Source organism: Strix uralensis, chromosome 25 (genome assembly GCF_047716275.1).
Source record: "Strix uralensis isolate ZFMK-TIS-50842 chromosome 25, bStrUra1, whole genome shotgun sequence".
Lineage (NCBI taxonomy): Eukaryota > Metazoa > Chordata > Aves > Strigiformes > Strigidae > Strix > Strix uralensis.
The window spans coordinates 8,302,119-8,323,760 of record NC_133996.1 but is presented as its reverse complement, the minus strand read 5'-3'; the positions used below and the strand labels follow the sequence as shown (position 1 = coordinate 8,323,760).

At 51.5% G+C, this 21,642-nt stretch overlaps 1 protein-coding gene across 8 annotated transcripts; it reads left to right on the top strand.

Moving 5' to 3' along the window:
* The first annotated feature begins 4,071 nt into the window (after positions 1–4,071).
* INPP5B (inositol polyphosphate-5-phosphatase B) lies at positions 4,072–20,796 on the top strand. 8 transcript variants are annotated; one of them, XR_012632222.1, is made up of 22 exons: positions 4,072–4,197; positions 4,321–4,400; positions 4,846–4,943; positions 5,317–5,403; positions 5,815–5,925; positions 9,435–9,528; positions 10,894–11,064; positions 11,776–11,877; positions 12,284–12,398; positions 13,055–13,171; positions 14,031–14,218; positions 14,794–14,905; positions 15,066–15,175; positions 16,056–16,191; positions 16,761–16,871; positions 17,509–17,671; positions 17,830–18,065; positions 18,633–18,746; positions 19,130–19,237; positions 19,527–19,710; positions 19,966–20,077; positions 20,375–20,495. XR_012632222.1 is itself a non-coding variant. In XM_074894384.1 (22 exons), the coding sequence occupies exons 1-22, from the start codon at positions 4,141–4,143 to the stop codon at positions 20,497–20,499; spliced, it is 2,592 nt and encodes an 863-aa protein (XP_074750485.1). In that variant the 5' UTR covers positions 4,072–4,140; the 3' UTR covers positions 20,500–20,796. The 8 variants fall into 8 exon arrangements, 6 of the variants coding, with proteins under 6 accessions (XP_074750485.1, XP_074750484.1, XP_074750483.1 ...); XR_012632221.1 differs by having other exon boundaries at positions 19,524–19,710; XM_074894384.1 differs by having other exon boundaries at positions 5,317–5,346; positions 9,438–9,528; positions 19,130–19,214; positions 19,583–19,710; positions 20,375–20,796.
* Positions 20,797–21,642: the final 846 nt, after the last annotated feature.

Sequence of the window (21,642 nt, the reverse complement as noted above, 5' to 3'; positions counted from 1 at the left end):
CTGGTGAATCTGTCTGGTGTGCGGCTGTGGGGGGCTCCACGCGGGCTGAGTGCTGGGCACAGCCTCACAGGGCTCCTCGTGTGTCTGCAGGTGACCTGCCGCCCGCCGCTGCGCCGCCTACGACCACCACCACCACCCCCCGAGCTCCCCCCCGAAACGTAGGTACCGGCCGGGCAGATGCTGCTGCGGCCACGGGCTCTCCTGGGGCTGCAGCCCCCACCTGAGGGGGGGGGGAGTGGGAAGGGTCCCTCCTGCACCTGCGTTACAGGGTCAAAAGCTGCCCCTGGAAGGGGAACAAATCCGTAACGAGCTTTGAAAGAAGAGTCTGTAATGAGTCCTGTCAAATGCGCCTGTGCCCACGCCCCGCCCTTAGATGGGTTCGAGCAGTCGGAAGCAACTGGGTGCTGAGCCTTGCTCGCAGCCGCAGGGAGGGCACTGCAGCCTCCTCAGCCTGCCTGGCGGGGAAGGTGCTGATCTTTGCAGAGCCCTCTTAAGAGGAAGGAAAAGGAGGCTTGAAACTTGTTTGCTGTGCGGGTGTTTCACTGAAGTTTCCTGCGGTTTCAGATGGGGTGCTGTTAGAGTTTGTATCTAAAACGCCTGAGATGGCACCAGCCAAACACTGCAGAACAGAGGGGGGTTGGAAAGGAGCCCTCAGGAAGGAAGGGCTGTCTGAAGTTCAGTTCTCGTCCTGGGAGTCCTGCTCTCCAACCCATGAACAGACGGTGTCTCCTCTGGCCCTCTCTTGTAGGGGAAAGTGTGCGCAGCGTTCTCCTGTCATGGGGATGGATGTTTCAGAGGCAAGAAGACTGTTGCTAGATGCGTTGTTGGGCAGGAGTTCTGTGAGGTATGGCCTTGGGCTAAAGAGCAGGACAGCCCAGGAGCTGGGGAGTGCCCAGGGGCCTGGTGGTTCCTGTAATGCCAGTAGAAAGGTTTGGCAGGAGCCTCAGGCTAATGTCTCTCTCCTCCTTCCAGATGAAGAAGATGGGCTTGAATTATGTGGCGGGATGTAGCAAAGCCTGCAAGGCTGCCAAACCAGTCTGTGCCGGGGGGATGAAGGCTGCCTGTTACCAGGAGTGCTGCCCAGCGACCCTGAGAGCCAGCTGTCTGAAACTGGACGGCAAAGTTCACGTCAATAGCGCTGGGCGGGTGACTCTGGCCCCGCTCTTGAAGGTCCTGGGGTGTGGGGTGGTCCTTCTCCTGAATTACAGGGTCTCTGCTTCCCTCGGGGGGTGAGCAGCCGTCCAGGTGCTCCACAGTGCTCCTTAGGATCCCTCTTGCTCTCTGACTTCAGCCAAGGCCGCTCTCAAACACCCTCTGTTACGTCCCCATCCCAGGAAGGAGGTGGCCCAGCTGCGGGTGGCTGCTGCTCCCCCTGCCCGGGCGCCTCTGGGCCTCCGAGTGAAGCACCGTGGCTGCAGGTTTCTGACGGGCTCCAGGCTCCGTTCCCGTTGTCCTGCAGCACAACGTTCCTGTTCTGCTTCGAGAAGAGGCCGGGGGCCGCCTCCTCCCATTTAGCAGCCGCTTGGTGACTGGCAAGTCCCGGCTGCGGGTGGATGTGGGGCTCCCCCTCGGCGTGGCGAGCTGGTGCTCTGCTCCGTGCCTCTGGGCACAGCGATGACACTGGCTCCCTGCCCAGGCTGCCCTGGGGGTGCCCTCCTCGGGGCTGCTCTCCCCTTTCCCCCTGCTTCCCAGTCCCAGTTCAAGCCTCTTCTGCATTACAACTGGAGAGGACGAATCCCAGGCGCTGCGGGGCCTTGTTGCTGCCTCGCTCACACGGTGTGAGCCGCCCTTTGGCCCCTACGCCCAGCTGAAGCATAGGGAGAACGCCAGATCTCCTCTTGTGCCCCTTTCCTGGGTGACTATTTGGGCAGGAAAGCCCTTTCATTAGGACACGTCAGCAGCAGCAGCTTTCCCCCCGTCTTTCCAACAGCAGCTCAGCAGCTGCCCTAAGGGCTGGGCCCCTCCCGAAGCCCTCGAAAGGAAAACTTTCCCCTGGGGATGCTCATGCGCCATGGTAGCACAGGACCACCACTCTTGCCCAACTGGCCAAGGGCCACCACCGTGGCTCCCTGGGGGTCTGCTCGTGGGCAGCTGCACTTGCTGCCCTGCACAGGTCCCTGCTGCTGATCCCAAACCCCACCTCCCACCCCCAAGATCCACTCTAAATCCTGCACCTTCCTGGGCCGGGCAAGTCCTGGCTCCTGTTTGGTGTCTCACATTTCAGTGAATTTTAAATACTGTAATCGAGACTCCCCCAGTGCATCCAGAGGAAAAGCACATTATCTATGAGCTGAGGAAGCTACAAGGAGGTATTCTTCTTCCCTGCCCTGCCCAAAACCTGTAGCCCTGGGAGACTTGCAGCTAATTACTGAGCGCTGCGGCAGCGCGCGCCTCTGTGCTGCTGGGACTGCAGATGCTGGAGTGAGTGACCTCAGGGGCAGGAACAAGAGGGTGTTAAGCCTGCTTAAAAACTAGAAAATTCTGCCTTGACTGAAGGCACAGGGCCTGCTCTAGTTAATAATCTGCTTGCAGTGCAGCCCTTCTGGGCACCCTCCTACTTGTTAGTTTAAAACTGCTCCGGTATTGAAATATCTCTTGTCTGGGTAGGTAGAATCAGTAACCGTGTTTCATCTCCAATTTTTAGGCAGGAAAATGGGATTAATGTAAACGTGTTGCATGCATTAGATGATCCTGTTTCCCATCTGTGATTCTCTGCTGCTCCAGGCAGAGCAGAGACCGCCCCCGGTGCTCCCCCCAGCCCGTTACTGCATCACCCCAAGCCGCCGTGTCACTCCTCGGGCAGAATTCACCGGTGCCAACGTGCCACTGACCCTGCAGACGCACCGCTGTCCTCTGCCGCTACTGTCTCTTGAAAGAAAAGATTGCAAAAATATAAGAACGTGTGTGTCAGGCCCCTGGCTGGTGACGGGGTGTCTCAAGTGCGGCTCACGGGAAGGGGAGGGAGAGCCCCGTGGTGCGGGGATGAGGCACAGCGCTGGCCGGCCCTTGGGCCCCTTGTGCGGCCGCCAGCCCTGCGGCTTCGCTCGCCAGCCCGGGCCAGGGGCTGTGGTGCAGCTGATGAGGGGCTGGATGAAGCCACAAGCCAGAACGTGACAAAGCAAGCCTGGCTGGAACCACAGCCGGCCCTTCCACGTTGCAGGGGCTCAGCCAGCCCCTTTCCGGTGCATCGAAACCCCGTGAAGCGTTCGGGGCCTGTTTTTGTCTCACGCCATGATGTCAGCGTGTCCCTAGCGAGTGAAAACAGGATGAAACCCAGGGACTTGCTATCTCAGAAATACCATCCAGTACCACCTTCCTTGTAAAAAGAGAGGTTTAGCGTTTGAAGCAGATATTTCGGGCTGTTCTTTCGTTTCCTCTTCGCAGCCGGGTCCGTGCTGGCGGCTGCGGCGTGCAGACACCGGAGCGGTTGTTTAACAGACCGCTGTCCTACTCTTCGTCTCCGGGCTTGGCTGCCGCTCCTGTACCTGTGAAGCAGCTGATTTAAGCCAAACTCTCCTCTCCCGCCGTCCAAGGCCAACCCGCGGCCCCGCAGCGCTCCCGCACCCCGCGGCGGTTCCTGCTCGTACCCAAGGGGCGGCGCCGGCCGGGCCCCGCCGGCTCCTGGGGAGATTCAACCGCGAAGCGGTTCAAGGTGCTGCTGAGCAAAGAGCCCCCCCCGGCCCCCCCGGGGCGTTCGCCCCCGCCGCGCCCCTGCTCTGCCCTGCCCGGCGGGAGGGGGCTGCGGGCGGGCCCCGGCCCCGCCGTTCCGTGCCCCGCCGTTCCGTGCCCCCTCGGCCGGTCGTGAGCCGCTGCCCGGGGCGAGTCCCGCTGCCGGCTTGTCCCCGGTTATTTCCGGGGGTGCCCGCGGCTCCCCCCGGCCCGGCCCGGCCCCGCCGCGTCATTCAGCGTCCGGCGCCGTCCCGGCGGGCGGCAGCGCCGGGCCCCGCCCGCGGCGGGGGGTTACCGGAGCCCGGCAGCGGCGGCGGGGGTGGGGAACCGGCCGAGCGGGGCGGTGGCGGTGCCGGGAGCGGGGGGGGGGAGCCCGGGGGTATCCGCGGGGCGGGCGCGACGCGTCGCGACATCCGCGCTGAGCGGCCGGGCCGGGGCAGCCGCCGCCGCGGCCCGGGGCCGGTGCGGAGCATGGACCAGTCGGTCGCCATCCAGGAGAGTCTGGCAGCCGGCGCGACCTGCCGGATTGTATCCTTTGCTTCGGCCTCGACGGGACCCCCCTCCCCCCCTCCCCCTCCCCGTCCCCATCCCCGTCCCCATCCCCCCCGCGGGCTCCCGCCTCCCGCCGCAGTTCCTTGACCCGGGCCGAAGGCGGTGCAGGGCGTCCTGGCCGGCGGGCAGAGCCTGGAGAGCCGGCTACTGGGCCTGGTGGAGAGCGGCGGGGAGCACGCGTGGGTACCGGGGAGAGCTGGGCACCGGGGAACACGCGTGGGGACCGGGGAGAGCTGGGCACCGGGGAACACGCGTGGGGACCGGGGCCGGGGGGGAGGAACCTCCCCAGGAAAGGCGAGAGCTCTGCGGGTCTCTGACAGGCCTCGGAAACCGCCTGAAAACTCCTTATGGCAGAGACTTGGTGCCGGGGGGGTCCGGGAGGGATGGAAGTGATGCGAGGGAGTTGTGTCTCCGCTCTGTCCTGGGCGGTGCGTGAGAAAAGCCCCGGCCCTCGAGGTTTTGGTCTGGTGCGTTTTGCCGGTAACATAAATACATCCGGATTTAAGCGAGGGGCTGAGCAGGAGGGTGGGCTCCGGGGGTCGCGTGGGGCTGTGCTGGGCTGGGCTCTGCCTGTCCCTGCGGAGGGGCCCGAATCGCTGCCTCCACCTCTGCCTCACCTTGCAGGATCCACGTGTACACTCACCGGCGCATGGCCATCGCGGCCGAGGACGTCTGGCTGGAGAAGGTTATCCCCATCACAGAAGGGTTTGCAGTGGAAGAAGGTACTAATGCACTTCAGTGGCTGGGGCCCCCTCCAGAGAAGGGGGTGAAGGGGTCTGGAGTCCATATTTTGTTGTTCTACTCGCTGAGGTTTGGGATCTATTCAGCCTTCGCACTTTTTCTTCAATTTGTAACGCCTGGTGACGCTTATGCGTCACATGGCAGAGCTGGAAGGGCCCTGCTAGATTATTGCTCTGCAACCCAGAGCGCCCTGCGTCCCCCCGAGCACCAGCCGTGGCCTCCTGACAGGTTTCTCCTGTCTCTGTTTGCACAAGGAGTATTTGGGGTTGGAGGAACTTGGCCAGCTCAGAGTGTCAGCGCGGTCTGCAAACCTGTCGCTGAGCTTCGTAACTGAACTTTGTTTTGCTTTTACAGTTGTACTTGACAGTGACCTTCGTGTCATCGGTGAGTTCCGTTGTCGCCTGTGCACGGGCGTCCCGGGCCTGCACCAGCTGCACTCAGGTGGGAGCGGGGGCTCCTGTGACCCGGCCCGTGACGGGGGGGACTTGTCCTGCAGCTGCTGGGGAGCCCGGCGTGCTTTTGCCGTGATTCCAATCATGCTAACGAGTGTTGTCACCCGGTTCAACCAAAGGAATGATTTTTCCAAATGCTTTTAAACTGAGAGATTTAAACTGAGCTACTGAGAGATTAATTATTGTCACTGAATGAGCAGGATAAAAATTATTATAACCGCTGACTCTTAGATTTTTAAATGGCATTCTGGTGTACACGGTGGAAAAGGGTCGCGGTAAGAAGGCACGGGGGGGTTTGTTGCTGAAGTCTGCACACATGCACCAGCTGCTGCAGAGTGGGGAAGATGCTGGGTTTCTGAGGGCTCGTCAGCCCTGACCACGAGATCTCTTTCGTCTTTAGGCTCTGACGTGACTATCCAGATAACTTCAAAGGACGATCGGCTCACGGTGCGGCTGCCTTTTGGCTCCCACACGCGCACGTTCCTTCAGGAGGTCGGCAGGTGCAGGCCAGGTACGAGCTCTGGCGGGTGCAGGAGGTGGCCCGCAGGTTGGGGGGTTGGGCAGTCTGGCCTGTCACCTTCGCACGTTTCTGCTCCGTGTGGAAGAGCAGCATCGGCCTCTTTGTGGCTGAGACTTGCACGGGACCGTCACGGTGACGGTTCCCCATCGCCAGACAGCGCAGCGGAGGCCGTTGGCGTTTTGGCTGAGCAGACGCAGGTGCTGCGACAAGGAACCTGCTGCCTGCGCGGTCCAAAGGCCAAATGGAAATTCCTTTGGGCCGGGGCTGAGAAAGACCAGGCAGAGTTCTGAAGGTGGCAGCTCGCTTCGTCCCTGCTCGCCCTGTCCTCGCGCTGTTCTTGCTGCCTCCCAGCTGGGCGCAGCCCGGCACAATTTTCACAGGGGGTGGCTGGCGCTGCCTGCTCGGTCCTGCCCCGACCATGCTCGGCGGGGCATCAGCCTCCTCCTCTTGCCAGGTGAGTGCTTTGCTGCACACCCCACGTCTCCCTCTTTGCAGAGCACACGAGAGCTACAGCAATTCCTGGAAGTCAGTGTGGGATTCAAAACCTGAATTGTACCATTTCTAGTTTGCCCACCTTCATTTAGGCTGGGCTCCCCTCAATTCATGAAGGCACAGTTTGGTGTTGCTGGCATTCCTTCTTTTGATTTCTGTGTTTATCAGTAGGGTATTAAAAACAAAAAAGAGAAGGGATGAACTCTGGAGCTCTGTCGGCAGCGTGGCAGGGGTTGAGCCAAGGTCAGGATCGGGGAACATCCCCTCAGATGTGGTGTTTTAACTTGTAGCTTACAACTGACTGGGGGCGACTTGGGCATATCTACGTGCTTAGGAGGAAAAACAGGCTGGATGAAACACAACCCTGGCTCCTTTGTTGGCGTGGTTTTGTTGTATCTGGAGCACAGGAACGCTCTTTGGCTCCTTGGGAAGTAGGTCTCCTATCAAATCACGCCTTTGAGCTTTGACAAAGTTGCCTTTTCAAGGCTTCATTGTGTTTTTCTTGAGTCAGAGGAGTCTAGGGATCTTTTTTTTCCCTTTGGTCTTGTATTAGCAGAAGAAAATGCTCTCTGCCATCATTTGGGGTCTTTTGGAACATGAATTGATACAGAATGAGGTTTTGTCTGCCCTTTTCCAGGAACAGCTGTAACTCATTCTGTCCTTAAATGAACATGCTCACTCGAGTCAGCACCTTTCACGCGCAAATCAAAGGACATTTAAATACTGTGTAAATGCTACGATTTGCTGGTAGAGTGACATTAGTTCATCATATCTTCTGTGAATTAAGGCTGGCTAATGAATGGAGCATCTACAAAGGGATTTAAACGTGCTTTAAATGTGCTTTACCTTGTAGTTTATGGTCACAGTTTCGGTGAAGACCCCGACCTAAAGTCCGACCTGTGTGCCTGCGTGTGCAGGCACAGTCTCGGCAGCTGTTGCTCCATTTGGAACCCCCAGAAGAACAAGCAGACTTCCCTCCAGGCCGGGGCAGCGTCGTCCTGCCTGGACTGTTGCTTACACCTCCGTTATGAAACGAGCAGGCTGGCTAAGAGTCAAATAACTAAAAATGGCAAGGCTAATTAATTCTCCCTTTTGAACACTAAGCATGGATCCTACTTTATCCAGAAGACATGATACGTTTTTCTGCTGTAGAACAGTACTATAATGTCACTGCACATTTTTAACAAGAATGTCTTTATTACTGCTTAAATCTCTTTTAACTGCAAATCCTGTCTGATTCAGGCCATACATATTCTGCTCTTCTGTAATCTCTGCGCACAGCTCTCTAGTTCTGTGCCCAGTTCAGTTATTGAACCAGGTCATTATCTTGCTAAAATATTCCGCTTCAGGTTGGTGACATATAGATCCCTCTGGCTAGAGCCATCTGTATCTAGATATAAATTTATCTAAAGGAAACAGCCCTTTTCCAGGGCTAATCTCTTTCTTGGGAGCATCCTGCCTAAAACTGATTTCCACCAGTGAGGTTGGAGTGCAGAAGTGTGATGTGTGACTGGGATCTTTGGATCACGTAGCGGCGGTGCCAGCAGCACGGAGCTCTGGCCGTTCTGGCACCTTCTCCGTGCTGGCAGGTGCCATTGTCCCGTGTGGGCCGTAAAGCCGGAGCTTCTCCCTTCCCATTCCAGGTGCAACAGTTGTCTGGTAAAGTCTGGTAAAGTGAAAGTTCCAGTTGGTTCTTGTTGCTGTCGAGGTACATTGCGTGGTCTCTACCGGGAGAGCTGGCAGAAGCGCAGGCAGAGGCGCGGGCAGCACTGTGAAGTCCTCAGTGCCCGTGGAGAAGAGGTGCGGCTCTGTCCCAGCTCCCCCAGACCTCGCTCCGCAGCGCGCTGCTGGCCTGCACCCGTCCCCGGCCAGTCCTCCCTGGCTGGCTGTGATCCGTAGTGAGTCTGAGCCACGTGCTGCCTCCGGCCACCCTCCCATAAAGCCTCTTATGCAGTCTTTATTCTCAGAGGGCTCTTGGGCAGAAAGGGTTTTCCAAGCTGAGAATGGGGCCACTTCTTGTCAGCTTGTTTATGTTCTGAGTGCTTAGGTAAAGTACTTCAAGTTCTGTTTCTGGTTTGCGCTCTCGTCCTGGACAATGTACTGTGACAGCGATAACATTTTAATTTTTCTGGATTGTGCTTACTGAAGAAGTCCAGCTGAATGACTAGAACCTTAGAATTTTAAGAACAATTTCTATATCATCATTAGCTTTATGTGCTAAGTAGCATAATCTGGAGCTTGCTGTTTGTGCATCTTAAACACGGAGACCCCCCACAGAATCCGCTTTTTTTACTGTTATTTTTCCACTTGTAGAATGTTGTAACTGAGACAAAATGCTGAAAGACTGGTCAAATTTTGCTAATGTAGTGTGATGTGTTTAGTGTCACACCTGTATTTAGTTGTACTTGCATGGTAGCAGCCCTGCATTTTTTTAGGAATGCGCAGTTTGGACTGAGGCACTTGTTTCTGCTGAGGTACAGAGGGCTCGCGGTGGCTCCGTTCTGTGCTGCCTCGAGAGGGGAGACGCTTGTGCTTTGCGGTGTATTTGCAGATAGGTAGAAACTCTAAATGGCAGTGTGGTGGGGTTTTTTGTTTGTTTTTTTTTTTTTTCCCCCCCCATTTACTTCCTTTCTTTGTACTTCCTGTCTTGCTTCAGAAAGGAAAAACCTGTTATTAACGTACATTTTTTGGATTCCCAGGATAACACCCTGGATTTTGTGCTGCTAAATCCTGGTTTGGCTTAGCAGGCAGGCAGCACACCGCAGTTCTGCTGCTCTCCGTGGCTGCACGGCGTGCTAGTGTCTGTTCTGCTCTGCCTCGTCACACAGCAGTCCTGTCAAAATAAGCTAAATCTATCAGATACAGAAAGAGAGACTGTGGGGCACTCTGTTTCTCCACACAAATCTAAATTATATTTTGCTCACAGATTTTTGCCAGCGTTTGCATAAGTGTGTTGATAAATTAAAGTACGCTTTGTGTTTAGTGTGAAACTTTCTGTTTTTTTCCAGAAGCAGTTGGCTCTGAAGGCGTCAAACAGAACGGAAAAAAGCTCGTAGTCAGTCAGAACCGGAGCCACGACAGCACCGATAGAAGTGCTCCCAGGTGAGGTATCTCCCTCGCTTCTCATGTAGGTTTGGTGAAGCAGTTGAAGGGGGGGGTGTGCACATCAGCTCTTCGTGGAAGGTCTAGTGAGGAATAAAAGTGGTGGCAACGTTTCTGTGCCGGTTTAGCTGTGCCTCCCCGCCATGGAGTATCTCTGTAGTGACAGTAAATATATACAGCACCAAAGCTCTGGGTGCTTCTGGGTGACTGCGTATGGATGGAATGAACTGTGGTGGGCAAATTGTCGATGCTTTGATGTCTAGAGGAAGAAAAAGAAAGTGCAGAGAGCTTTCTGTCTGGGCTGCCTGATTTTCAGCTGGAAACCGAGGGGGGAGGCTGGTCTCTGAGGTCTGTGCACACACCAGGGCTCAGCAGCCTTGCGGCCGCATTATCTGGTTCCATCTGCTGGCGACCGTGCCGGCTGCAGTCCCCAGGGGTGGAGGGATCTACAGCAGAGGTTGGCAACTTTTGGAGAAGAGAATCTGCAGATTCTAGTCAGGAGAGAAAAAAGTTCAGCGTAAGCACGCTGTCAAAACTTCAGTGGGAGTTTCAGCACAGTCTCTCAGAGATAGTCCTGCTAGTCCCCTATTTGGGCATATTTTTGCTGTTCAGTGGGACAGGACCCGCTAGCGTTGTTTATTTTGAATTCAGAGAGCTTTGGCTTAGGGCCACCGTGTCTCATAGATACACTCTTAAAATGTTGCAGTTTAATTTTCCAGTTCCCAGGACTTTGTGGACCCTGCTGCATGTCCTTCAAAGCCTGTCTGCGTGCTGTCCTTGGCACTGCTGTGCAGGTTGTTGACCTTAAATTTATACCATCCGCTTGCTTGTGGGAACTCCCAAGCTGTGGCATTATTACTGTTGCAAAAGGAGTTTGCAGAGCCATGAGATGATACTAAATAAAACCATCTCTGCTTCCACCCACTCTGTGCTGCCTCCTTTCTAGGCAGAGCTGGAGTTTTCCACTCAAAAGCTTTTTAAACACACACAGTTTTTCATTCTTCTGCTGAGGTCAGAAGGGCTGAGTGGAGGCAGCGGGAGATGAGATTGGCATCTCCTTGCTCCAGTAAGCAGGAGGGGTGGAGAGGTTTTGTATCGACACCCAGGTGTGTGTAAGGCCTGCTCGGAATCAACAGGCTGCACCAGGTTAGTGAAAAACGTTTGCTATTTCAGTTAGTTAAACTGTTTTTATCTAGAGATCTGAACTAAGAAATGCGCATTTCAGTCTTGTTTGCTTATCCCAAACACTGATTATTTAGTGAAACAGACTGATAAGTGCCAATCAAGGCCTCGGTGGCACAAATAAGCTGTGTAGGGTGTGTGTCTATCCTGAGTTCCATCCTGCAGTTTTGCTTTCATTTGCAGGCAAACCAAACTCAAACCTGAAGTGACAACTGAAATGGTGCGGTCCTCCAGCGTAATGATTTCAAACAAGGCTTCAATCTTATCAGAACCAAAGTTTGGACTAAGAGATACTATTGTTAAATCTCAGCTTGTACAAATGGAAGATTCCTACACACACATTCAGAGCTTCAGGTAATGATCATTCCTGAGAAGAACTGATTTTTGCGAGGAGTAAGTTAGCATAAGCTGTCAAAATAACTCATGTTCGTTATTTCATCTAGTGTCCCTGCAAATAGGTAATTGTAGAAGAGTATGATCCATACTTTCCAGAACAGCTTTCTTTCCTCATTTAGGCATTAGCAGAGAAGAATTTCATTCATGTCTCTGTCAAGGCTTGCCTTGTGGTTCTTGTTGAGAAAATGGCCTTTTTGAAATGACGTTTTCCTGTGCTTATTTCAGACTGTGTCTGGAAATGCATCAGTTCTGCGCACCTCTGCCTTCTCCCTCACTGCCTCTGTTCACTACTTAGCCATGTAGTTTTCCAATAAGCTCATAAAAGCTTGGGTGAAATACATGATTAGGACCAAAACTTTACTGTGGTTGAAATGCTTTTATGCATGTCATTCTATGAATTTATCATTTCAAACTGCTACTGCACAGCTCTAGCCTTCTTTTTTTTAATACTTCTGTATTTAATACTTCTGTAAAACATGTCTGCAAAGATGCTACTGTAATTAGATAATTTTAGGGATTTAAACTTTGTCACATTTTCCTGATTGCCCCCTGGAACATGTTACTCCTGAATAGCTACATGTAGTTATATTAAGTACATGGTTCAGTAATAGCAGTATTCCCACCAGCTCTACAATTTGCAGCTCTGGGATTTAGTTCGTTCCTTTGCAGATTTTTTGTTGGGACGTACAATGTGAACGGTCAGTCACCCAGGGAAAGCCTCCAGCCCTGGCTCAGATGTGACGCTGAGCCTCCAGACATTTACTGCGTGGGGTGAGTGTCTCTTTCTGGCCTGTCCTCCCAAACCTTCACCGTGGGGGGGGTGCTTGTGACTCTGCAGCACGGGGGTGTTCATGCAGGACCCCCCAGCTGAGGAGTGTTTGCATTGCCTCACCCCGTTGCACAGCCTTGGACTCTGTGTTTGCGTAGCCTGGGAGGGCTGTTGTTCTGGTGGTGGTTGGACTCTGGCACTGTAGTGTTACAAAACCTTTAACGCCATTCACTTTCATACTAAGAGTAATTTAACTTTACATTTAGCATAGCCCTAAAATCAGCATAACTGAATTTGAGTTTTCAGTTATAAATTTAGTGAGTATGAATTGATCTAGTTCTTTCCCAGAGGAAAGGGCTGGAGAGTTATAAACCAGCATGAATCCATGGGTTCCTTCCTCTAACACAGTTTCCAGGAGCTTGACCTGAGTAAAGAAGCCTTCTTTTTCAATGACACGCCGAAGGAAGAAGAATGGTTTAAAGCTGTAACTGATAGTCTTCACCCAGATGCCAAATATGCAAAGGTAAAGGTGGCTTGTGGGGAGGTTTGTGTGTGGAATCATTTTCCACTTGGGCCTCTCTTCCCTTTGTTTTCTCTTGCTCTCAGTTGCTGTGTCTCCCAGAGGCTCATTGCAGGCTTTGGCTCAGTCAGAAGGGCTCTGCAGCGGGTCGTGTTGCCGTGCAGGGTGCCGAGGCAGGGGCAGGACAGCAGACCAGAGCTGGGCATCCACACACAAAGGAAGCTCCCGCTGTCTTGGGGGAGGAGAATAGGAGTGTCTTAGCTTCCTCCATGTCTGTCTGCACAGTGTGTGGTGGAATGAGTGGTGAAGGTGTCTTGGCAGGAATGCTGCGTGTGTTTTGGCTCCTGCTCCTTAGGTCTGCTTTGTCTCTTGTCGCTGCTGTTGAAGGGAAGCTCCTTCTGAGGGCTGGGCCTGTGCTGTAGGTTTTGCTTTGGGCTTCAGCGCAGTTCTCTGGGGTGTTGGTCCCTGGCTCCTTCCTGTGCTGTGCTGCTGGGGTGCCTGTGTGCTGTGAGCCCAGCTGGTCCATCGGGTGAGCCTGGAACCCAGAACTGTCTTCACCTGTATTTTGGTGACCCCTGTTCTGGACTGGGGGGCGATGTGCCTTCTCTCACCAAACCTCTCCCGTTCTAGTATTTAATGGAACAGGATCTCTTTTTCAGGTGAAACTTGTGCGGCTTGTGGGAATCATGCTGCTGTTGTATGTGAGAGCAGACCTTGCTTTGAACATCTCCGAGGTGGAAATTGAGACTGTGGGAACTGGAATCATGGGCAGGATGGTAAGAATGGCAACTGTGCATGAGAAGGGGTGAGGTTAGAGGAGCCCTGGAGAGCCCCTCTCCTTAGGCCTAGTGGTTATTCCTCCAGCTGAGGGCTGCAGCTGCCTCTGGAAGCACACGGTCCTGTCCCTGTGCCAGCGCAGGGCGGTGCTCGAGGGAGTTGCCATGTGCTCGCAAAGCCTCCCAGACCTTGAGGGAGTATCTTCTCTGAGGGCTTTTTTTTCTGATAGCATGTGCTGGGCTGCATGGTGCCTTGCTCTCATGTGATTTTTGATGCTGGCTGTGATTTTGCCCAAATAACACAAGGAAACATGAGTAGAAGAAACATGTCTATTCACAGTAGTTTTCCTGAGGGGGACTTCCTGGCCTCTTGCCATTCCACACCGCTGGAATGAAGTCTGTGCCCTTTGAATGTAGTTTCTGTGAACATTGCAGCTATAACTTGTCAAAGGGATTTTTGACCAGCTAAGTCATGTGCTTCTTCCTCCGTTTAAAGTATTTTCATGGTTTGTGTTGAAAGATCCAGTTTGTTGCTAAATAGGTTTCGGGACTTGCTGAAGTAACTGACCAGCAATCTTACTGATGATTTTAATATCCTTTTGTATTAGCTAATTCCCGAACTGCAAACTGAGTCCCATGTGCTTGCTTGCTGTGTTCTGTCGCTGTGTGCAACCCTCACATGAGTTACTGACTTGATTTCATGAAGTAGTTCTCACTAATTGGTGTTTTCAGCCTTTTCCTTCCTCTGGAATTGTGGTCTGCCTCAGCATCTTCTGGCTTGTCCACTGCTAGTAACTCATTTGTGGATTCATCTCTTGTGTAGAAGCTTCTGACCAATATCTTTGTCTTTATCTTTCAGGGTAACAAAGGTGGTGTTGCCATAAGGTTTAAATTCCATAACACTAGCGTGTGCGTTGTGAATTCTCACCTTGCAGCTCACATGGAGGAATATGAGCGGAGGAACCAGGACTTCAAAGACATCTGCTCTCGGATGCAATTCTGCCAGTTGGATCCCAATTTGCCCCCTCTCACTATCAGCAAACATGAGTATGCATCCCGTCTGACCGTGTGATCGCTGCGGGCAAGGAATAACCTTATGAACGTCCTGGGGGCGGGTTCTCTCGGCAGGGATGTGAGGGGGGGTGCCCAGTGATCTAACCGTCAGCCTGGCAGGGCCAGAAACGCGTCACCCTAACCTTGGTTGTAAGAGTGGTCACCTATGCAGTTCTGACAAGTCACTTGCCTTCTTACGCTCTTCCAGGCCTTGTTTTATTTTCAAGCATGAAGTGGGAATGGGGCAATAACATGCATCGATTTCCCCAGTCGGTGGTGGGCTTTAGTCCGTGTGCAATATTAAAAGCACTAGTTATTAAGAGGTAGTGACAGACATGCAGAGCAGGAATTAAAAACAGCAAAAGTAGAAAATATAGCTTCTCTTTCAAGTTTTTGCTCTTGTTCTCTCTGCTGGAGAAGCAGGCCCAGCGTCCAGCTGGTCGAGGTGAGAAGAGCCCGTGCTTGCGCTGGCTGGTCTAAGGCACTGCTGTGCCTCCAGCTCATCGCCCGCTCACCCTTTGGACACCTTTAGGCTTCTGTGCAGACCTCTGGTGTACGTTCTCTTTCAGTGTGATCTTATGGCTGGGTGACCTCAACTATCGGCTGGAGGAACTGGATGTGGCGAAAGTGAAGCAGCTGGTCGATGAGAAAGCGTTTGTAGAGCTTTGCCAGTATGACCAGGTACCGACGCCTGCCTGCCCGCGGGGTGCTGAGGGTGCCACTTGGAAACTGCACACCTACCCCTTGGCCCTCAGTGCTGAACATCCCCCTTCTAGCTCATATGGGAACTGTGCTTGAGCTTATTTAAAATTACATTTTTTGTCTTTTTTTTCTTTCATAGCTGAAGAGGCAAATGAATGCAAATGCAGCCTTTGAAGGCTTTACAGAGGGAGAGATTTCTTTCCAGCCAACGTACAAATATGATGCTGGCTGTGATGACTGGGACACAAGGTACGGTGATCGCCTCGTACGTGATGCTGCCACTGGCTCATGTTATTGCTGAAGGGAGTAAAAACAAAGCTAAAAAGAACTGCAGATCTAACGGCTATAAATAGGAACAGTTCTGACATTATTGCTGTTCCTCTCCCTTGGCTCCAAATCCATCTCCAGTTCACTTCTATTTATGTTGCTTTTCTTCCACTGCTGTTTGTCAGATATTCCTAATCTTTTTTCCAGGAATAACCCACTGGGTTTCCTCTTAGTTAGAGGTGGAAAACATTAAGAAATAATTTTAGTTAGTTTAATTCTTTTGGTTTGGTTTGGTTTGGTTTTTTTTCCCAAGCAAAATTTTTAGGATCTTTTATTTGCTGACACCTGCTATACCTACTCAGGTCAGACCCGCTGGGGTTGGAAATGGAGCATCTGTCCAGCGTTCTCCAGGAGACTGCCAGAACCACCATCCCTCTAACGCACTGCACAGAGCGGCCGGCCTGTTCTTAGTAAAGTGGGAACATCGGCTCCCAGTGCGGGAATTAAATCTGTGCAGGAGTCAGTGGAAAAAAAAAAAAGTGAACTTTAAGTGTAGTGCCTGAGTTCTTAGTTTTCATGGTTCTTGTGGTCAGAAGTATCTCTGAGTATTGCTTTGTATGTTAATTGTATCAAAAGAACAAAACAAATAATTGCATCTTTGAAGAAGTAGAAAGCATGATATAGAGATACCTAATAGTAGTAGACTTTATAACTACTCAAAGAAACTGGAAAATACAACTTTGACAGAGAACTAGCTCCAGGGCGTGTCAGAAAAACAGCCTCTGGGAGAGCAGTATTCTGCCTCGCACTGTTACTCCCCCTGAACTGTGCCTGGGAGCTGTAATTTTTACCTCTGTTTCAGTGAGAAGTGTCGTGTTCCAGCATGGTGCGATCGGATACTCTGGAAAGGGCAGAACATTGCTCAGCTGAGCTATCGCAGCCATATGGCTTTGAAGATCAGTGACCATAAGCCAGTTAGCTCTGTGTTTGATATTGGGGTAAGTACGGCGGTGCTGGAGGAGAAAACTCTGCTGGCCTCTCCTCCGTGCGGGGAGAGGGGGGAGGAGGAGGGAGCTTCTCCTGCTGATTTCCCTCTCCTCCTGCTTTTATGGCATCCCCAGAGGACAATGGCTTAAAAGGTGGGCTAGATAAGACTGAGATAGGATTGTTGTTCATAGTAAGCTAGGGTTGTGTTGATACTTCGGTTAAACAGAATAATACATGAATACCTGTAGATGTTTCTTCAGAGGTGTTCTTTTGCCTTTTTTCTTATTTTCCTAATTTCAGAGAAACTTCCAGTGCAGGAATGCTAGATCATTGACAACACAGTAGTGTGTTGTCAGGCATTTTTAGGAAAAAAAAAGCTGATCGAGTCCTGACTGGGTGACTCTTGCTAGTTATGGCAAGGTCCTTTGCTGTTGCGCGCTGAGGAGATGGCTCTGTTTGTCATGTGCTGTGCACACTCGTGTGCTGCTAAAATCAAATCACCTCGCCCGTTGCTGGCCGCGTCACGGCTTGCCTGCGGAGGCCAGTAAATGCCACTTGGTGCAGTGTGTGTCCTTTTCAGGTGAAGGTTGTGAACGAGGACCTCTATCGAAAAGCCTTTGAGGAAATAGTCCGCTCCCTGGATAAGCTGGAGAATGCCAACATTCCCTCGGTGACCCTCTCCCAGAGAGAGGTAGGGTGTGTTCGTGTGCTGTGACTCGCTGGAGAAACTGAGCAACCCCAGACCCTAAAAGTGTGTTCCCGCTGTTCCAGACCCCGGGGTCTGGTTCCAAAGTAGAATGTTTTGACTCCAGCTGTTCTCTGTTTACAAGCCCTAGAAATACTTGTTGCTGTTTAGATGCAGGTAAATTCCATTCACAGTACCAAGCTGAAAGACAGGGCGTGTTACTCCCTGAGGTGGGGAGAGAGAGTAAAAGGGTAGTTTGTGGCCCTTGCTGTGACTTGTTTGAAACATAAAATGTAAAATCTGAAGGATTTGGAGAAGGTCACAAAACTGGCATTTGCTTTGTGTGTTGGGGACTAAAAAAGATAAGCAAATGAGACATTTGAGGCTACGGCTATCTTGTTCTCAAGTTGCTTTGAGGTTATTTGAGGGGAGCATTTGTTTTAAAGGGCCCACTGATGCAAATGACTTCAGCCTACAGAGTAAGCAAATGTAGTCCTTTGTAATCTGGAAGAGATGGGGTGCGGGAGCAAGAGGGTTAATCCGGGTATCTTGGTGCTTAATGATTAAACCACAGGACGGGAATTGCTGCTGGTGCTTGGCAAGGTGGAAATGGCTGATGATGTTGACTGACATTTGTTCCTAGTTCCATTTTGAGGATGTTAAGTACATGCAGCTGCAGGTAGAGAAGTTCACAATCCGCAATGGACCAGTGCCCTGCCAGTTCGAGTTTATCAGCAAACCAGACGAGGAAACCTACTGCAAGGAGTGGCTGATCGCTAATCCCAGTAAGGGCTTTCTGCTGTCAGGTGAGCTCCTCATTGTTCATCTCATGTTAGTGAGCTAAAATTGGCACCTTCTGACTTAGTTCTCTCTGCTGCTTTGACAATGTTATGCCTATTTGCAGGCTTACTGGTTTACTACCTTTTTTTAACTGAGTGTGGGTTTTTTTGTCATCTTTTGGCAGATGCTGAAATCACAATTGAGTTGGAGGTGTTTGTTAATAAATCAACAGCTACACACTTAAACTCTGGAGAGGAAAAACTTGAAGACATCTTGGTCTTGCATCTGAACAGGGGGAAGGATTATTTTCTGTCTGTAACAGGCAACTACTTGCCAAGTTGCTTTGGGTGTCCCATTCATACACTCTGTTACATGAGGGAACCGATCCAGGACATGTCAGCAGAATCCATTCGGAAACTTGTGAGTTAAAGGCAAGATTCCTTCTGAACCCACAAGAACCATTAAAACTAGATGTTCAGTCCTGTTTATTGCTAGAGAGCCTTCTTCCGCTTCCCCGATCCATAGTCTGAGAATGCTGATACAGCTCGTGCTCTCCTGGGCACCACCTTCACACCTCTTCACCCGTTTCATGTAGAGAGCACTGCAAGTAAGATCCCACGTGCTCTGCCTGCACATTTAAAAAAGGTGTGCAGCTTCCATGTGTAGATCTTTTCCCCAGAGCCTTTGGCTTTCTCCGCATTGAGCGGAGATGCGTGTGTATATGTGAGGTTTGATGGAACATTTCCGTAGAGCTGAGCGTAGGTGCAGCGTGTTTGTCAGAGCAGCCTGTTTCTTCTGTCTGGACTTTTGATTGAAATGTGCCCGTTGTACTAGTCTGGTGTGAAGACTGGTGAGTGAAGCCGCAGAGTTTCTTAACAAGTCTTAATCCTCAGGTATAAGCTCTGTGAAGCATTTTTGCAGAGCTGAACGAGAACTTGGCTACCTACCTTTTTTCTTCTCCCCCCTCCCCACACCTCCCTCTCTCAGACCCTGATGCCAGTAGAAATGAGTGATGACGATGTTGGAGCTGAAAAGCCTATGGACATTCCGAAAGAGCTGTGGATGATGGTGGATCACTTGTACCGCAACGCTTCCCAGCAGGTTGGCAGAGTTTCTACTGGAAACACAAAATTATTTGCCTGTGTTAGGTTTAGTTTTGAAGAAGATACTGGTAATGGCAGTCATGGCTACCTGTGGATGTTTGGCCAATGGTAAAGAGAGATAAAGGACATCTGTGATAAGTGACCCTGGTGCTGTGGGTGCATTGTTCCGTGACAGTGACCTTGTCTGTGTGCACATGCCTCAGCATGTCCTGCACTGCTCGCTACAGCAGTGCCGCAGCCGAACGAGAGCTGCTCAGGGTGGGATTTCTGCTGATAAATACCCATTTGGAGAGATTTTTACAGCCAGATTATGACAGCATTGCTCTATTTACCCAAATAACTTTTATCTTCCTCGAGACTGACTAATGGTTTGCTTTGCAGGAGGACCTGTTTCAGCAGCCAGGCCTCAGATCCGAATTTGAGCAAATCCGAGATTGTTTGGACAAAGGAATGCATGATACCCTCCGTATCCTTCTAGACTGGTGTCTGGTAAGGCTCGCTGCACCTTAGTGATCAAAGCTGAAAAAGATTTTACCAGTCTTTTATGCTCTGCCATGGTTTATAAGTTCCTGTCTCTCATCTCGGGGTAACCGAGATCTGCAGAGATCTCACTACTCCTTGTAACCAGTACAAATCCTCCGCTGAGTCCTTGCGATGTTGATGAGTTACCCAAGTGTCCAACTGCCAGCTTGCTGTGCGGGGTCAACTGATCTAACTCAAAGCTGTGAACAATAGGAGGAGTTCTCGGAGACCTGAGCAAAGATTAATGTTTCAGCAGAAAGACGACCAAAATAGATCAGGCTGTGCTTGCCCCTTCCTTAACCTTTGGATCAGTTGGCAGCAACCACTCGGTAGCAGAAGCCCTGCTGCTCTTCCTGGAGAGCCTGCCGGAGCCCGTCATCTGCTACAGGCTCTACAGCAGCTGTTTGGAGAGTGCCAGCAACTACCCGCTGAGCAGCCAGGTACCGCCGGCTTACTGAGACCGGTTCTCAGATTTCGGAGGGAGGGGAGGCCACCTGGTTTATGCAGTAACAGGTTTTTGCTCTCAGAAAGTTAATGATCGAAAGGACCTAGAACTGGTGCTTCTTGGTTATTAAGAGCTGTTAGTATTTGCAGACAGGGTGATGTTGGTAGTAGGTAAAGCTGCTAAGCCATTGCCACGTCTACAATATAAATGTTGTGGTGTTTTGTTTTGTTTTGTTTTTTTCTCCTCTCAGATTATCTCTAACCTGCCAGGGTGCCATAAAAATGTGTTTGAATATCTAATGGCATTTCTACGAGAACTACTGAAAAATTCAGGGAAAAACCATTTGGATGTGAATATTCTTGGTAAGGCGAGCAAAATAACCATTCTGGTCAGAGGGGCTTTGCAGTTTGTGTAACAAAACACATTGCTCCGAAGTGAGTGCAGTCACAGCTCTGCAGTTCTGAAGCCGTTGATAACGAGCAAACGGTCCCTAGAAAAACAGTCATTGCAGTAGCCAGAAAAAAATCCTCAAGTAGCTCAGCGATCTTACCCCCCAGACACTCTGTTTGACTGATTGGGGTTGGTGGAATCGCCCTTGATAACCTGCTGCTAACGGGCTCTTATTGTGTGTCTGTGGCTCTTTTTCCATTGAAATACAGCGAGTACATTTGGTGGCTTGTTACTTCGACCTCCTCCTGGACATCCTACACCTGATATAACTGAAAAGAGGAAAGCTCAGCAATTTATCCATCAGTTCCTCTTGAGAGAAGACAACTTACGATGAATTTCAGATGCAGCTAATCTTATTTTTAGATATCAAATTACTGTAAAAATATTTTTTTGTATAGTGGCTTTTTAAAAATATCACAGTATTTTATACATCTATTGCTTTTGAAGGCACAGCGGGCAGTTTGAATCGGGTGTCACTGTTTTAAGCTGTAAAGTATATCAGATTTCTAAATAAGCTGTATGTAGACAAGCAAAAATATAAAAGCTGGTATTTACACTGTATTTTATTTAACTTGTATTTAAACTCAGAATTTTTAAGTCCTTGTTATTTAAATAAAAAGATCTCAGTGTATTTTTCCAGCCTATCTATAGCCCATTTTCAGTGTTGGCTGGTTTAGGCTGAGGGCCCGGAGCAGCCCCTGCCACAGCTCAGACGTGTCTCGGGTGGTGATACGGAGGCGCTACAGGAATTGCTCTGGGGTCTTCCACTCCCCACCCCTGTAACTCTTTGAGACGGTGTAGCAACAGGGACTGGAGATCCGATGGAGGTGAGGGCCTGGTCTGCAGAAATGGGTTATTTTGAAAACAGGCGCTGGCTGGTGCGTACAGGGGTGCCTGGCAGATGGTGGGAAGGGTGTGGGGGAGAGGCAGGTGCTGCTGAGAGGAACAGAGGCCTCCACCCCAGGAGAACCCTGACTTTGAAAATACCGAGTAACCTGGGAAGGTGTTTGCTGTCCGTCGCAGGGTGCCCGTGGCCGGTAGCAGCTGCCGTGACCTGTCCAACGGGGACCCTAAGACTTATTTTTGAAAATGCTGAGGTAAAAGGGGAGCACCGAGGGAAACCCATCTTAGCTTTGTGTGCTCTACTTTGAACTTATGACAGTTATTGTAGAAATGGCTGTTTTTTCTACCGTGTAACTGCATTTTGACACTATAAATCCATTTTAACACTGGCTGGGGTGCATGTGCGGTGCCTCCACCACTGCACCGCTGCCAGGCTGGGCCGCAGCCCTCGCGGCCCGTTCCCGACCCGGGGCCTGTCGCTCTGCACCACCGCTTCCTTTCCCTCCTGGCGCTGGTAACGCGCCTTTCCATGCCCGGGGGGCCGGTTGTTTCCCTTAGGCCCGGCCGGGGGCGGTGGGGACGATCCGGACCGGCACAGGCCCCAGCCGCCGCCGAGTGCGCACGCGCGGCCCCG